The following is a 16,909-nucleotide window of genomic DNA, read 5'->3' on the forward strand; positions in this document are numbered from 1 at the left end:
CGCTGGCTGTGTGGGAATCCTGTACTGGTATACCGTATGTACCGTAGCTTCAGCTACATACAGTATACCGCGCTGAGCCAATCACATTGAGCGATGTATTCTATTATTTAATGCAAAGCCTGCTCGGATTGGCAGAGTCAGAGAGGCGGGCTGATGTTACTCTGCAAATCCCAGCAGGCTTTGATTTCAATAATAGAAAATACATCGCTCTCCCTGATTGGCTCAGCGCGGTACACTGTATGTACCTGAAGCTACGGTACATACGGTATACCGGTACAGGATTCCCACACAGCCAGCGTCTTGAGAGATTACATCTACCGGTAATACTTATATTTAGGGTACCTTGGAGATATTATCCTTGGCGTATAAGACGACTCCCCATTTTTGGAGGATTTTTTTGAGGTTCAAAAGTAGTCTTATACGCCAGAAAATACAGTAATCCCTTTGTTTTCATTGCTGGTTGACTTGAACATTCATTGAATTAACATTCATTGAACATTCATTGAACACATTGAATTCGAAGCCTTCCCGCATCGCACAAGTGTGACCCGGGACTAAAGGGTTCTAAAGGCAGACTTGTGTTTTTTTTTTTTTTGTTTTTTGTTTTTTTTTGTTTTTTGTTTTTTTTTTTTGTTTTTTTATTCATTATTAAGCAAAGAAGCATCCAACCACCCACATCCATATGTAAACCACAAACTGTTTGCAAAGTACAGAGAGCCCCACAGGCATCATATGCAAAGTAGCAACATCAAGGTATACAGGTCCCTCTCAAAAAATTAGCATATTGTGATAAAGTTCATTATTTTCTGTAATGTACTGATAAACATTAGACTTTCATATATTTTAGATTCATTGCACACAACTGAAGTAGTGCAAGCCTTTTATTGTTTTTAATATGGATGATTTTGGCATACAGCTCATGAAAAACCAAAATTCCTATCTCAAAAAATTAGCATATTTCATCCGACCAATAAAAAAAAAAGTGTTTTTAATACAAAAAAAGTCAACCTTCAAATAATTATGTTCAGTTATGCACTCAATACTTGGTCGGGAATCCTTTTGCAGAAATGACTGCTTCAATGCGGCGTGGCATGGAGGCAATCAGCCTGTGGCACTGCTGAGGTGTTATGGAGGCCCAGGATGCTTCGATAGCGGCCTTGAGCTCATCCAGAGTGTTGGGTCTTGCGTCTCTCAACTTTCTCTTCACAACATCCCACAGATTCTCTATGGGGTTCAGGTCAGGAGAGTTGGCAGGCCAATTGAGCACAGTAATACCATGGTCAGTAAACCATTTACCAGTGGTTTTGGCACTGTGAGCAGGTGCCAGGTCGTGCTGAAAAATGAAATCTTCATCTCCATAAAGCTTTTCAGCAGATGGAAGCATGAAGTGCTCCAAAATCTCCTGATAGCTAGCTGCATTGACCCTGCCCTTGATAAAACACAGTGGACCAACACCAGCAGCTGACATGGCACCCCAGACCATCACTGACTGTGGGTACTTGACACTGGACTTCAGGCATTTTGGCATTTCCCTCTCCCCAGTCTTCCTCCAGACTCTGGCACCTTGATTTCCGAATGACATGCAAAATTTGCTTTCATCCGAAAAAAGTACTTTGGACCACTGAGCAACAGTCCAGTGCTGCTTCTCTGTAGCCCAGGTCAGGCGCTTCTGCCGCTGTTTCTGGTTCAAAAGTGGCTTGACCTGGGGAATGCGGCACCTGTAGCCCATTTCCTGCACATGCCTGTACACGGTGGCTCTAGATGTTTCTACTCCAGACTCAGTCCACTGCTTCCGCAGGTCCCCCAAGGTCTGGAATCGGTCCTTCTCCACAATCTTCCTCAGGGTCCGGTCACCTCTTCTCGTTGTGCAGCGTTTTCTGCTTCACTTTTTCCTTCCTACAGACTTCCCACTGAGGTGCCTTGATACAGCACTCTGGGAACAGCCTATTCGTTCAGAAATTTCTTTCTGTGTCTTACCCTCTTGCTTGAGGGTGTCAATGATGGCCTTCTGGACAGCAGTCAGGTCGGCAGTCTTACCCATGATTGCGGTTTTGAGTAATGAACCAGGCTGGGAGTTTTTAAAAGCCTCAGGAATCTTTTGCAGGTGTTTAGAGTTAATTAGTTGATTCAGATGATTAGGTTAATAGCTCGTTTAGAGAACCTTTTCATGATATGCTAATTTTTCGAGATAGGAATTTTGGTTTTTCATGAGCTGTATGCCAAAATCATCAAATATTAAAACAATAAAAGGCTTGCACTACTTCAGTTGTGTGCAATGAATCTAAAATATATGAAAGTCTAATGTTTATCAGTACATTACAGAAAATAATGAACTTTATCACAATATGATAATTTTTTGAGAGGGACCTGTACATGAAGACTACAAAAAAAAAAAAAAAGACTGGCAACTAGCTGGAAAGTCCATGTCGAGAAATCCCGGACCACATCAAGTCCAGAACTCCGCAGTGTAGAGAGCCCCCCACCATTCAGAATGTGACAACAAAAATGTAAAAATCAAAATTTTTTAACATTTTAGGCCAATTTTTTTTTTAACCATTATGTTTGGTAAAAAAAAAAATCGCAAAAAGCGTATTTTGATTGGTTGCGCAAAAGTTATTGCGTTTACTAAGGGAAAGATATTTTTGTCATTTTTATTATTATTTTTTTTTTTTTTTAACGAGTAATGGCGGCGATCTGCGATTTTTTTTTTTTTTTTTTTTTTTTTTGCGGGACTGCGACATTGCGTCGGACAGATCGGACCCTTGACAGACATTTTTGACACTTTTGGGGGTACCAGTGACATTACTACAGTAATCAGTGCTATACATATGCACTGTTACTGTAAAAATGACACTGGCAGTGAAGGGGTTAACTTTATTAACTTTAAGTGTGTCCCTAGGGGCGTGATTCTAACTGTGCAGGGATGTGGCTGTGTTATGTAATAGCAGAGATCAATGGTCCTACATAGCAGGACCGTATGATCTCTGCTGTTACACAGGGGAGAATGACAGGTGGCTTTGTTTACACTAGCCGCCTGCCTTTGGGCTCTTTCACACTGCCGTTCATTTTTTTTTTCTGCTCCGGTGCTTTTTTTTTTTTTTTTTTTTTTTTGACACAGTTTGCGGATGATATACGGACATAATGTATGTCTATGGGCATTGCGGATGACACCGCTGACATCCGATTTTGCTTCCTTTCCGATTTTTAAACAGAACAAAAATAGGGTTCTGTTCTGTTAAAAAAAACGGAACAGAACTGAAAGGACGAAATTCGGATGTCAGCGGTGTCATCCGCTGACATCCGCAATCCCATAGACATTTCATTATGTCCGTAAATCACCCCCAAACGGATTGGGTGATATACGGACATACGGAACGTCCGTGTGAAAGAGCCCTTTCTCCCGCTGTACCGGAGGTACATCAGGTCCGCCGCTCACTCGCGCAGGGGTCCGGGAGCGAGCCTCCGGCGGCGCGCGCTCGCAGATATGTTGCAATGTGTCCATGTTTTAGAGTAACGCTCTCGCCTGTTATGAGCAGAGGGCACCAGGTCTTCTAAATTGTTTATGGCAGAAGCTTTTTTTTTTTTTTTTTTTTTTTTTTTTACCTTAATGCAGTCTGTGCATTAAGGTAAAAAAAAAACTTTCTGCATGCAGCTTCCCCAGCCCCCCTAAATACTTATTTCTGGTACAATATATTTATTGAGGTATATTGACAGTTACAACCACAGAATTCCAGAGATGTATAGTAACTAAGTAGAACTACTTCACTACTGTACTTAAGTACCGAAAGGCGGTATCTGTACTTTCCTAGAGTAGAATTTTTTTCTCCTACTTCCACTTTTACTTCACTACATTTTTTCAATGATTTCAATACTTCTACTCCGATATTTTTTTTTGTGCTGCATAGTTACTCGTTACAATTATAAAAATTACCACTGCCAGAACAGTAGATGGCAGGTTTGAAGCTCAAAATATGTGGATTATTAGCGCATACGAAAATAAATGCTACTGTATGTATAAATAAAAGCTGCATTTGAAATAATAAAAAACAATATGATGTTCAAACTTTTGACTTCTTTCTTGAATAACTACATAACACAGTACTTGTACTTTTACTTTCAGTACTTGAGTAGCAAATTTTTTTTAAAGAACTACTTGCAATAAAGTACAAAAAATGTTGAATACTTTAGTACTTCTACTCAAGTCACTTTTTGATCGAGCACTTCCACTTCTACTCGTCACTTTTTGATCGAGCACTTGTACTTTTACTCAAGTATGGATTTCGAGTACTTTATACAACTCTGCAGAATTCCCATGAAGGGGATATAAACAGTAAGCAGGATATAGAGCCATTGAAAGCCACAAACAGAACATGCCTATAAGTGTACTATATTGAACTACAATTACCTCCCGACCGATGCCGGGGGACAACAACACGGTGCCTGGGCCCTTGGGTCCAGGGGCTAGGATGGGTGCAGGGAGTGGACGAGGCCACGAAAAAGGGGACAAACGCAACATAAACCAAACAAAAAGGGGGGGGGGAATCTAAACTTTTTTTTGAGCCCCATCTTGATCCAGCGATGTGTACAAGAGCAGCATCTCTCTCTCCCCATTGTACAGTGAGGCAGCAGCAAGAGCCATTGACTCCTGCTGCTGTCAATCACAGCCAGTGAGGAGGGGGGCGACCACGCTCTGTTTCTCAAAGGTAACACGGAGCCAGCTCGGTAGCAAGCTTGCTCTGGTGGGACTCGGCGCAGGGAGGGGGGGTATAAGCGCTGGCAGGGGACCCCATAAGTGACCCCATTGCACTGAGCTGGTAAGTATAACCAGTTTGTTCTTTTTGTTCACTTTAAAAGGAAATGTTTTTTAAGTATTTTTGAACGATGTTTGTAAAATCCTTGAATGTACTGATGAGCTTATTCGTTCCAGTGTTCACACAAATATTTTGTACGAATGTTTGTTCAAAGAACCAGTGTTGTATGGCCACCTTTAGGTCCCTTTCACACGGGCGATCCCATCCGATCCGCCTGTCAGTTTCTCAGGTGGACCTGATCGGATGCTCCATGCCTCCCTATGGGGCAGCGGAGACCTCTCCGCTGACACCCGCTGCTATCCAATCCTGTCCGTGAAATCCGGATGGATGGAAACCCTATTTTCCATCCGTCTGGAGGATCGGATCAGAACGAACAGGCGGTCTGCTCTCATCCGATCTCCCATAGAGGACAGCGGAGATCTGACAGCTCCATCTCTGCACAGAGAGCGGAGACGGAGCTGTCATCCACCTGCTCAGCAGGGATCGGCTGAACAATCCCCCGCTGAGCAGAACGGACTCCATCGGGCGGTGTGCCCGTGGGAAAGGGGCCTAAAGGGAAAAGGGGCCTAAAACGAATGCAGCCACCACATCTAAGAATTAGTAATCTGCAATATAATAAATGTTTGCTTTTTAGGTTTAATACCGCTTTAAGTCCTTAAATCTGCTTTTCTTCTTCTCACCTTGCAGGTACGAGAACTTCCAGAGGCGCCTGGCACAGAACCCCTTTTTCTGGAAGACGTAGAGCGGTTGCCTCCCGAACCGGCGCTCCCTAATTGGAAAGCTACATTTTGTGCCTCTCTTTAACACTTTCTTTGCTGGACCCCCTTCCTGCCTCCCTTTTTCTTCCAGCAAGGAGTGTTTCTGAATGCCAGGCACAGTAGTTTCTGTGCTTCTCACAGATCTCATTGGATGACTAGAATCTTGGGGTGGGGGGGGGTCTGACAAGCGGCTTTTTTTTGGGGGGGGATCTGAAAGCTTTTCTCAGTAAGCCCCCTCAAGCATTTTCGCTCTCCCCTCTTCAGATATATGCTGTTTTTCAATAAGTATCTTACTAAACCTGTTTTAAGGTTGCCTTTACTATTATCGCTTATACGTCTTCGGCTGCCATTAAATTATTTGCTCTGAGAACAGATTTTGTTTTTTTGTTTTTAGATGAGCATGTCAACTTTTGTTGTTTGGATTTCAATGACCAAATATCCTAATCCTATTATCAACTGAGGCGGAAAAAAAAATGGTTGTTAAACCAAATGTTTTCATTGATTTTACCTTTCCATCGTCCATCAGTGGATTAGTAAAGGTACTTTATAAAATAATTAGTGGATCTAAAGGTTTTTAACTGTGATTGTTTTATTAGCTACTTGCTTTCAATGCAAGATTAGGGACTCCTTCAAGGTAACAAAAAAAATAAAAATAACAAAAGCTGCTGATATTCATAAAGTATGCGCTATTAGAGGTGCCTAAGCGTACCTGGAGCAGCTTTTCATGCCGTCCCTCTGCCTGAATATTGGGTCATGGGAATGTAGACTGCACTAATCATATAAATATAACTTAATCTAAAAATACGACCCAACACAATTCCATTGGTAGTTAAATGGCCGCGGCACTTTTATTGGCATAAATAAATAAATAGTGAATCAATAAATAAATTGAATAAATAAATAACTCAAATGACTTTATTAATTAAAAAATTCTAATAAATATTGAATAAATTCAAACTCCAAATAAAATTATCGCTTAGTCATAAAAAACTCAAGCGAATCAATAAATAAATCAGAAGTCCCCCCCTCATAATGAGGGTGACAAGCCACATAAAAGTGCAGGCGACGGGTGGGGGGGACGGGAGCTTGCTACGCCGTACTAGACCAACTGTGCCCGGAGCCCTCACGCAGCCGCTTATATAGGCCTATTTGACCACGTGACGGAAGGTTCTCGAAGGTCACGTGTCCGCCTATGTGACGCGAAGTCACGTTTTTCCCACCTAGAAGACCCGTGCGCGCCGCGTGCAGCTTAAAGAGATATTCAAAAATTTTTTTTTTTTTAAATAACTTTATTATCCTAACGCGGCAGCCACAATCCCATGTAGCGAGCCGCGTATTGCGCCTCGCTTGCCATTCTGATTGGGCAGAGTTTTGCCACATTAAAGTTTAGAACTTAGAGGAAACAACACGTGGTATGGAGAGGCTGCACACCGTGACCCCACTATGACCAATAGAAGGAAAAAAGGAAGTCCCCAGGGGTTTTTAGCAGCAAATACCAGTAAGACTATAGATATATAAAAATATTTTACTTAGAAAAAGTGTTTTCATAAAAAAAACTTTGTAAAATTCAGGAGCGTAGGCTATGAGCTCTGGTTACAAAGAATATAGTAAAGAGGGCTGGTTGGGGGAATATGGAGTTAGTTAAGAAGACCGCATCCCGAAACATAGGAACAAAGAGGGAAAACCCCCCCCCCAGTGGGACTTTTTAGGTCTTCAATCGTAATTGAAATACTGATCAAACCAAAAAAGCGATAATCTTTATATAAAAAAATTGTATTTTATTTTACACAAATATAAAAAAAAATGTATACTTGTGTAAAATAAAATTGAATTTTTTTATATAAAGATTATCGCTTTTTTTGCTTTGATCAGTATTTCAATTACAATTTAAGACCTAAAAAGTCCCACAGGGGGTTTTCCCTCTTGGTTACAAAGAATAGGAGTATCATGTCAATTATCACATATTGCTAAAAGCACAGGACAATATCACAAATCATCACATCCAGTGAGTAGGACCCAAACACGTTTCGACCTGTACAGTAAGGTCTTCCTCAGGGGGTATGTGATGGGTAGCTAAAACCAGAAAGCATTTCCAAAGCTAAAGAAGAAAGGGTTTCTCCTATATTCCCACAAGGGCAGGTGGGGGCGTGTACTGGCCGGCAAGGAGTCACACATAGAGCTCACCATGCAGGGACAAGACACCTGTCTCAGTTGAGGAGATGCTGGTAATATCAAGGGAAATTGATAGGATATTGATGGGTAGTATGAGAGTGTGAGGAGCATTTCCCCCTTCTGTCAGCGTCCAAGGAAATGCACGCCCCACCTGCCCTTGTGGGAATATGGGAGAAACCCTTTCTTCTTTGGGAGGATCATTTTAGCTTTGGAAATGCTTTCTGGTTATTAAAGGGGTATGAGAGATGATTACGGCCACGCGTGCCTACACAGGTTGAACTGGATGGACTATTGTCTTTATTCAACCTCAACTACTATGTAACTATGTACCCATCACATATAGGGACATCACATACCCCCTGAGGAAAACCTTACTGTACAGGTCGAAACACGTTGGGGTCCTGCTCACTGGATGATTTGTGATATTGTCCTGTGCTTTTAGCAATATGTGATAATTGACATGATATTCCTATTCTTTGTAACCAGAGCTCATAGCTTACGTTTCTGAATTTTACAAAGTTTTTTTATGAAAACACTTTTTCTAATAAAGAAAAATATTTTTATATATCTATAGTCTTACTGGTATTTGCTGCTAAAAAAAACCCTGGGGGCTTCCTTCTTTTGCCGCATTAAAGTGGACCTGTACTCAAAAAGTACAGATTGGCCATCTAATAGGGAACATCTAGAAATGTTAAAGGAGTTGTAAAGTCAGAAAGGTTTTTTTTTTTATCTTTGCATTCTATGCATTAAGATAAAAAGTCTTCTGTGTGTAGCAGCCCCCAGCACCCCCTAATACTTACCTGTGCCCCCACTCTGTCCAGCGATGTCCACAAGTCCCTCGGCCATCCTGGGACTCTCCCTCCTAATTGGCTGAGAGAGAGCCACAGGGCCATTGGCTCCCGCGGCTGTCAATCAAAGTCAGTGAGCTCCATGGACACATGGAGCTGCAGCTCGGCTCGGGTGCCCCCATAGCAAGCTGCTTGCTGTGGGAACATTTGACAGGAGGGAGGGGCCAGGAGCAGCAACGAGGAACCCGAGAAGAGGAGGATCCGGGCTGCCCTGTGCAAAACCAACTGCACACAGTTCTTTAAACTAGACTTTATTTGTGTCTGAGCAGTAACCTAAAAATCAACCTTCAGTTCCTCCTGAAAAATTAGCTGAACACTTCCTGGTATGTGATTGTGCCTAGGCACTCCTGCCCCTACCTGTATATCTGCAGTGTGAGATCAAAGGCACTGCTGCCTATGACTGCTAGTTACAGCAGATCTGGAGTGTGATTTGGTGATGTCACTACTGTGCTGCTTACTATTCTTCTTGCTGGAGGCTCTTATATTGGGAAGGAAAGCCCTGCCTCTACCAAGTTGGCCACCTCCACACAGAGAGACATTGCAGAACAAAGCATGGTAAGTCAGCAGTGGGGACAGATCGACTCTAGGCAGGGCCGTAGATAAAGGGGTACCACCAGTCCTCCTGTATGGGGCCCAGGCCAGCGGGAGGGCCCAGGCAGCTGGATAAATCAGATGTGGGCATGGAGGATGATCGGCATGGCGAAGGCGCAATTACTGGAACCAGTCCCCCCTGTATGGCTTTCTCTGCAGCAGCTGAAACTTGACTTCTTCTCCTCTCCCTACTGTTGGCTTTCAGCTGCTGCAGAGAGAGCCATACAGGGGATCAGTTCCAGTAATTACCTCCCTGTGCACCATTATGTTTCCCCCTGCTGCCCATGCCCCCCCTGTGTGCCTCCACTCCCACAGTGCTGCTGGCTTCCCTACTTTTCTTTCTCACTAGCACTTGCAAGCACATAATACGATCCTTCAGGAGGGAGAGTGGGGGAGGGGTCTGGAAAATGTCACATTTACCAGCCCCCATCTTTCCATAATGAACATAATGAGTGATTTGTACCGATCACTCATTGTGTTTGTTCATAATTGAAGCGTAGTAGATTGTTTTGGGGGTTTTTTTTTGGGGGGGGGGGGGGTTTGTCAAGTTGTCTGTAAGGGGCCCCATGGTTTCTAACCGAAGCCCTGACTGTAGGGAGGCACTGCTGTTGCTTATTTCTTTGCCTTTTGCCTGCCTTTTTTTTTTTTCTTTTTTTGGGGCACAGCATACAGAGTTCAGTTATTCTTCAAAAATTGCCCCACTATTTGTTCTCCCATCCCTAAAGATTTACCTGACTCCTGTCAGTGCTCCAGCGCTGTCTTGGGAGCAGCACTGCTACCTTCGCTTCCTGCTTTCAGAGGAGACACCGAGGGCAGCGGGAGCCATAGGCCCCTGCTGCTGTCAGTTAAACTCTTGTTAAGGAGGGAACAAGAGCATGGCTTACTAGCACTGTGCGTTTCTGGGGACACACACAGCCCTGCTCAGTAGCACGCATGTGGGTGCTTCCTTAACACGCAGCTTCCTAAGGAAGCGCCCGGAGGAGGAGGAGAAAGTGGACAGTGCTGGCAGGGGGTTGACAGCCTTTAGTATCACTTTAAGTATGTGAGCTTTGCTCAGCAAAACAGTCCTGCATTCAAACAGAAGGCGACACGAAAAGCTGATTCATCTGCAGTATATACAAGCAACACTATATACTTATCAGCAATTTTTTATTTAATTTTTTCATAATAGTCACTTTAAAGGGAGACTATAGTGTATTTTCAAGTAAACGTACATTTAGTTCTATTGTTATCGTTTAAATCATTTTTACAGTAACTTTTACATTTTTACTTGCTCTTTCATATTTTGATTATTGTGTTATTTTATATTAGGGCATGTATATGCTCTGTCTAGCTGTTACCTATATATTGGGGTATGCGATGAGCCACCTGTCACAAGCTAATGCTGCATCTGCTACCCTCATGAGTACACCATGCTTGGTAGTAAACCCTGTGTTCATTTTCATGTTGGCACTGTGTTCTAAAAGTAAATAGCTGCCTGCACACTTACATGCTGCATACTAGTTTCAGGGTAGTCCCCTCATTCCATAGTAATGCTGAGCAAGTGCTTTATTGCCCTGAAATCAGCATAAGGCTTAAAGAAGATGTACAGCCAAAGCTCGTTTGGCTGTACATCTCCTATGAATCACAGGAGTGCAGTTAGTTCTGCACTCCTGTGACCCATTTTCAGCAGTCTGAAGTCCGCTCTCTGCTGACGTCACAGAAGTCAGTCCAGGTAACGCATCAGCACGACCAGGGAGTCGGGATCCCCAGGTGCCTGGACTGACATCCAGCTCAGCCTCTCAGGGAGCCGCTGAGAGCCTGAGCCGGCCGCTACCCACCCCTCCATAGCGATCAGCCTCTTGGAGCCGCTGAGAGCCTGAGACGGCCGCTGCCCACCCCTCCATAGCGCTCAGCTTCTGGGAGCCTGAGCCGGCCCGCTACCCGCCCCTCCACAGCTCAGCGCTCCAATGAGTAAGGAGGAGGCAGAGCGGAGAGCTGTGACTGACAGTCAGCAGCTCTCTGCTCGGGGAGCTGTCAGAACCGATCGATTGGCGGTGCTCAGGTTTTTAGTGTAGAGGCCCCAGGGGACAGATGCAGCATCAGACTGATGCTGCATCCACCTAGGTAAGTATAAATGGAGGAAAACATTAAAAGCCACACTTCTCTTTTAAGATTCAGACAATGATCACCTGTGTCAGAAAGATATTTAGCTTGACAACAGATTCCCGCAATCCTGATATGGTCTAAAAATTAATAAGGTGGTATTCATTCTGAAATCTTGTGACACCTGCAAATACCTGTATAGCTCTTCAGATCGATACCTGTGGAGCCACTTAGATCCCTGGCCTAGGCTTTGCACAGTACCTTGACTTCTGTAAATATCAAAAATAACCAATTATAGTTAAACTTCTACAAGAATTTGAATATTCAGTTTTCTAGGGATACTATAATGGCTTTAGGTCAATTCTAAATTAAATTTATTACATGACAAAGGATTCCCATTGTTCCTTGCACCAATAACTATCTTTGTCAGCTGCCAATGTCTATGTAGAACGTTGGACTTCCATAAAAGTTGAGTCACACCTCTGATGACTTATTCAGCTGGCACTATTGTAAATAGCAGGCTTTTAACATCTGCATGGTTATGATAACTTGTACAGCATGTGAAAAGGAGACTAGGACTCCACCTGCTGGCTGGATAATAGGCTGCAAAAGAATAGTCATATGCATCATTTCATATTTACCGGACTAAAAAAAGAAAACCTGTACAAAACAGTTAGACATTCCTGTTACCCTATCATACACATGCAGGCTTACCTATAAAAGATTTAGATTTAGCACCATGTATATTTGGAATATGACTCTGGGTCCAGGAATTTAGATGTGAGAGATAGCTTGAACTCCTATAGTTACTGCCCTTCCAACAGCTTGGACTAATATATTATTATGCGCATAAGTTAAGAGAAATGTAAACAACTTCAGGGGTCCATGGCTGATACTTGGGAGCTTGTGACCGCATATGTTATTGACAGTTTAGGCAGTTAACAAGGCACCCACTCTCAGACCAAACCAAAAAATGGTGCAAAGCACCTATCTCCTGCGCTCTGAGAGGTGATCTTCTAACCACATCCAGCCACACTCATGCGGATACCAAAGACTTTCTACTTGACTTCTCTTGAATGCTTTGGCCTTGCAGCCCCTTTCAAGACCAGGGTAGTCAGGGACCACTAAAATCGAAAAACAAACACAAGGGCGCACCGGCCTAGTGCATTATCTTCCACAAAGGTTTTATCAAATAAAAGGTATAAAAATACTCACAAACGAGTTCTTGGTACATGGATATCAAATTTAATATATTGCCGTCTGCATCAGAACCGGAGGGTGTACCGTCCTCTTAAGCTTGAAAAGTCTTACGTGTTTCGAGGCTTAGCCTCTTCGGCTCTGAGCTTTAGAGGACGGTACACCCTCCGGTTCTGATGCGGACGGCAATATATTAATTTTATATGCATGTACCAAGAACTCGTTTGTGAGTATTTGTATACCTTTTATAGATTTTTATGCATGAGACAGGCTGTGACTGAACTCTGTATATATCTCCATGCGCATGTAAATAAACAAATTCCTCTTGTTTTCCAAAATCACCGGATCTGAGTTGTTCCTACAGTAATGCACTAGGCCGGTGCGCCCTTGTGTTTGTTTTTCGACCCACTCTCAGATCTCAGGGTGGCCTCTGACCTTTGACTCCCCAAAAGTCATCCTTGAAAAGAAATAAGCGGGGTAAGTGTCAATGAAAGTTAAAGCGGGACTTCGCCCAAATGGGGAAGTTCCACTTGTTTGCATACTCCCCCCCCCCCCCCCCCCCCTTTGCCACTTTTGGCATTTTTTTCGGTGGGAGGGGGGAGCGAGTACCTGGTTTTGACAGGTACCCACTTCCAGCTTAGAACGCCGCGGCGATCTGAGCCAGAAGTTCAGCCCTCCTCCTTCCCCCCCCCCCCCCCGCAGTCTTCTGGGACACATCGCAGATCCCAGAAGACTATGGACCATTCACAAGGCGCATCGCGACTCGCCCATGCGCAGTAGGAAACCGACTGTGAAGCTGCAAGGCTTCACTTCCTGTTTCCCTTACTTGAGATTCCGATACCTGCACCTGTAGCAAATTGAAGAATCTTCTCAGGTGCAGGCATCGCTGGATCCCTGTACAGGTAAGTGTTCTTTATATTAAAAGTCAGCAGCTACAGTATTTGTAGCTGCTGACTTTAAATTCTTGGGGGGGGGGGAGCCTGGAGCTCCTCTTTAAGTACTGCTTTAACTTCCTGTCCAAAAAATGCAACACAAACTGGAAGGAAATCTGTATAAGTGCATCCCTCTTAGGCCTTGTTAACACAGGTATACTAAAGCATATACCCATTTAAGGACTGAATTTGCCTGCTTGGGGATGAGTAGGTGTTCCATATAGGTAGCCTATTCATGTCAATTGGAATACAGCTGTGTGGGTTACTCTAACCCAGGGGTGAGCAAATAATGTTCCCAAGGGGCCATATGAGAAGCTGGGACTAATGTGGAGGGCCAAACCAATGGTAACTGGCCCTTTCCTGTATGTACAATGACCTTCTGGGATAAATCACTGCCATCCTTGGGGGAGAAAGACTGAGGAACCTCGGTGTGGTCTTGCGGGATCCCCGCACTGCTGTGCCCTGATCTGTACTTTGCACTGTTCATTTTTATTTTCAATGAATTTAATTGAAATGTCACTCAAACAGTGATTTGCAAAGCGGTGGATTGCTTCACACTAAGCTGAAAAAAGTACTGCATGCAGTACTTTTTTTTTTTTTTTTTTTCAAGGCACACCACCCGCACACCACTGCAATGCAGTGGTGCAAACCAGGCAAATAGGACACGAGGCATATTGCCTTGTCCATTCGGTGGGACTGTGCTGGAAAAGCTCCGTAACGCAGTCCCATCGCACCAGGTGTGAATGAACCCTAATCACCACTGTCACAAATGGAAGAGGATTGGGTAGCTGAATGGAACCTGCTGTGGGAGACTAGGATGAATCCCTGCCACCCCGGGGGAGAAAGACAAGCAAGCAGGGGCTGCTGGGTGAGCAGGGACAGGCTGTGTTCAGGATAACTGCCGGCACCAAGGAAGGAACGATGTATGTTCCTCCTACATTTCGGAGTGAAGAACAGACTCTAATACAGTAAGAACTGTCTTGGCTGGTAGCAGAGTGGCAGGAGAGTGTCGGGAGGTCTCCTAGGCAAACACTCTCCTACCAGAAACACGCCTCTCTGCTGTGCCAGTTAGCTCCTCCGGCTCTCTCCTTCTAGTTCTGGCTTCTCTCCGCAGGGTTCAGGCGGACTTCTGTCAGCTTCCAACCTGACAGGCTCGGAGAGGCATGCTGACAGTGGAGGCATCACAAGCCGGATAGAGAGAGCCAAAGAGCCGGATGTGGCCCACAGGCCACAGTTTGCCCAGTCTACTCTATCCTCTTATTCTAGTGGCAAATATAGAATTATGGATTTGACACTATTTTCTGTTTGGCCACAAAGGTCAACAGGATACATGGAGAGGTTGAATCTCCCCAGCTGCCTGGAAGTACTAATCCTAAATGTTGGCTATGGACACACTTTACCTCATCACGTCTTCGGTATGGATATATGCATGCTGTACAGTTACCGGCGGCTAACCGAAAGCTCCCGATCTCTACTTGTGACTGGGAGCTTTCCAATCATGTGACAGCCAGTCATGGCGGTCACATGATCAGAAACTCAGCCCCGTCTCCCAGCATCAGAAACCCCTTATAGGGCTGGAAGGTGCCGGTGTTAAGGGGTTAATCACATAATTTCTTACACCCATGATGGACCAGAGCAATTTTTACATTTCCAGTATGGTCACCCCCCTTTTATCTGTATATGAATGAAACAAATGTATCTATAGTGTTACAGTTAGTGTCGCTACATTGTATTTCTTAATTTATTTTTTGGAGAATGTTGGGCTCCTTTCAGACTGGCAATCCAGTCAAGTCTGCCTGTAAGTTTTTCAGGCGGACCTAATCTGATGGTCCATGTGCCCCTATAGACAGCAGTGCTGTATTTTAAACTAGGCCAACAAGGCCCAGGCCTAGGGCGGCACTTTGCAGGGGGGTAGCAAAAAAGCCGCCCTCCCCTCCACCTGAGACTCTATTGGCCACTGGTTACTAGAGCCGCCTCTCTCTTACCCCCTCTCTCTCACCCCCCTCTCTCTCTCAATCATCCCCTCTCTCTCTCTCTCTCTCCAATCCCCCTCTCTCATCCCCCTCTCTCTCTCTCGTTCTCTCTCTTGCTCTCTCTCTCATCTCCCTCTCTCTTGCTCTCTCTCTCATCCCCCCTCTCTTTCTCTCTCATTCCCCCCCTCTCTCTCATCCCCCCCTCTCTCTCTCTCTCTCTCTCTCATCCCCTTCCCCTCTCTTTCTCTCTCTCTCTCTCACCCCCCCTCTCTCTTTTTCTCTCTCTCTCTCTCACCCCCCCCCTCTCTCATTCTCTCTCTCTCTCTCTCTCTCTCTCTCTCTCTCTCTCTCTCTTTCATCCCCCTCTGTCTCTCTCACCCCCTATCTCTCTCGCTTTGATCCCCCCCTCTCTCTCTCTCTCCCCCCCCCCTCTCTCTCTCTCCCTCCCTCCCTCACCCACTCTCTTCCTCTCTCTCTCTCTCTCATCCCCTCTCAGCCCCCTCTCGTGAGATCTCAGGGGTTCACATCCGTTAAAAGAGGAGTGGAGCAAATTTACATAGGAGGAAGGGGGGCGCCCAATTTTAGTCTTGCCTAGGGCAGCACAAAACCAAAATAAACCACTGATAGACAGGCGGGTTTAAATGGACTTGTGTCAGTTTACACCCACCTATTTCTGGATCTGACCCGGTTCACTAACAAAAACGGAAGGGGATCAGTCCTCTTTCATTTGGGCAGATCAAGTCAAAAGGTAATTCGGTGTAAATGGACTGCAGAATCCGCTGTGCATAAACTGAGAAAATGCAAATGAGTCATCTACTTGCACCGCTCCGATCAGCAGAGGATCTGTGAGCCGATCCCGTGCTGATCGGAACGGAATGCCACCCTGTCTGAAAAGGGCCTAATGAACACCCTCCAAAAGCTCCATTATATGCAACATTGGCTGCAGCCGCTGCAGTATAAGAGAGCAAGTCCCTGCTGTCAAAATGACTTGCTGGTAAGTGTGACAAGGTGAATGGCAGCAGGGGAGAGGGACAGGACATGCAACATATGCCCAGTGTATTTGGACGAAGTTTGTTTGGGTGTACATCAAACATCCGGTCATATATTCACATTCTTGCATTAGGAAAATCATAATTGTATATCTTTAGTTGTCAAATGGCAGAACCTTTGTTGCCTACTGAGGTGCTGGCATGTAAAGTTTTATATGATGAGTCTCACTGATGAATTTAAAATAAGTTGGGGCACCGTGTACAGATTGGGCCAGGATCTAAGGGATTTCCAAGAGAAAATTGGGATCAGTTTTAAAGACTATTACACAGATATTGTAGCATGTTGGATTGGCGCTTTTTAAACTTCCACTGAGAGAGAGCAGTAAAACTGCTGTGTAACACTACAAAGAAAAAAAAAAAGTACAACCTGCATATGTAATGGATAAACATGGCTGCCCACCATTATGCATAGATAATAACAAGACATATTTAGAAAGGTTTTAAAAACACTAAAATGGATTTATATGATTTCCATCGTCAGTAGTCACTTTCT

General features: G+C 44.4%; 1 protein-coding gene across 1 annotated transcript in view; it reads left to right on the forward strand.

Moving 5' to 3' along the window:
* Positions 1–5,763, forward strand: part of HIKESHI (heat shock protein nuclear import factor hikeshi) — a 31,001-nt gene extending 25,238 nt beyond the window's left edge. Inside the window, exon 5 of the mRNA XM_082247825.1 lies at positions 5,499–5,763. Within this exon, the coding sequence (XP_082103951.1) occupies positions 5,499–5,553 (55 nt within the window). The 3' untranslated portion in view covers positions 5,554–5,763. The remainder of the gene's footprint in view (positions 1–5,498) is intronic.
* Positions 5,764–16,909: the final 11,146 nt, after the last annotated feature.

The sequence above is a fragment of the Pelophylax lessonae genome (assembly GCF_965119305.1).
Source record: "Pelophylax lessonae genome assembly, chromosome: 2".
NCBI lineage: Eukaryota > Metazoa > Chordata > Amphibia > Anura > Ranidae > Pelophylax > Pelophylax lessonae.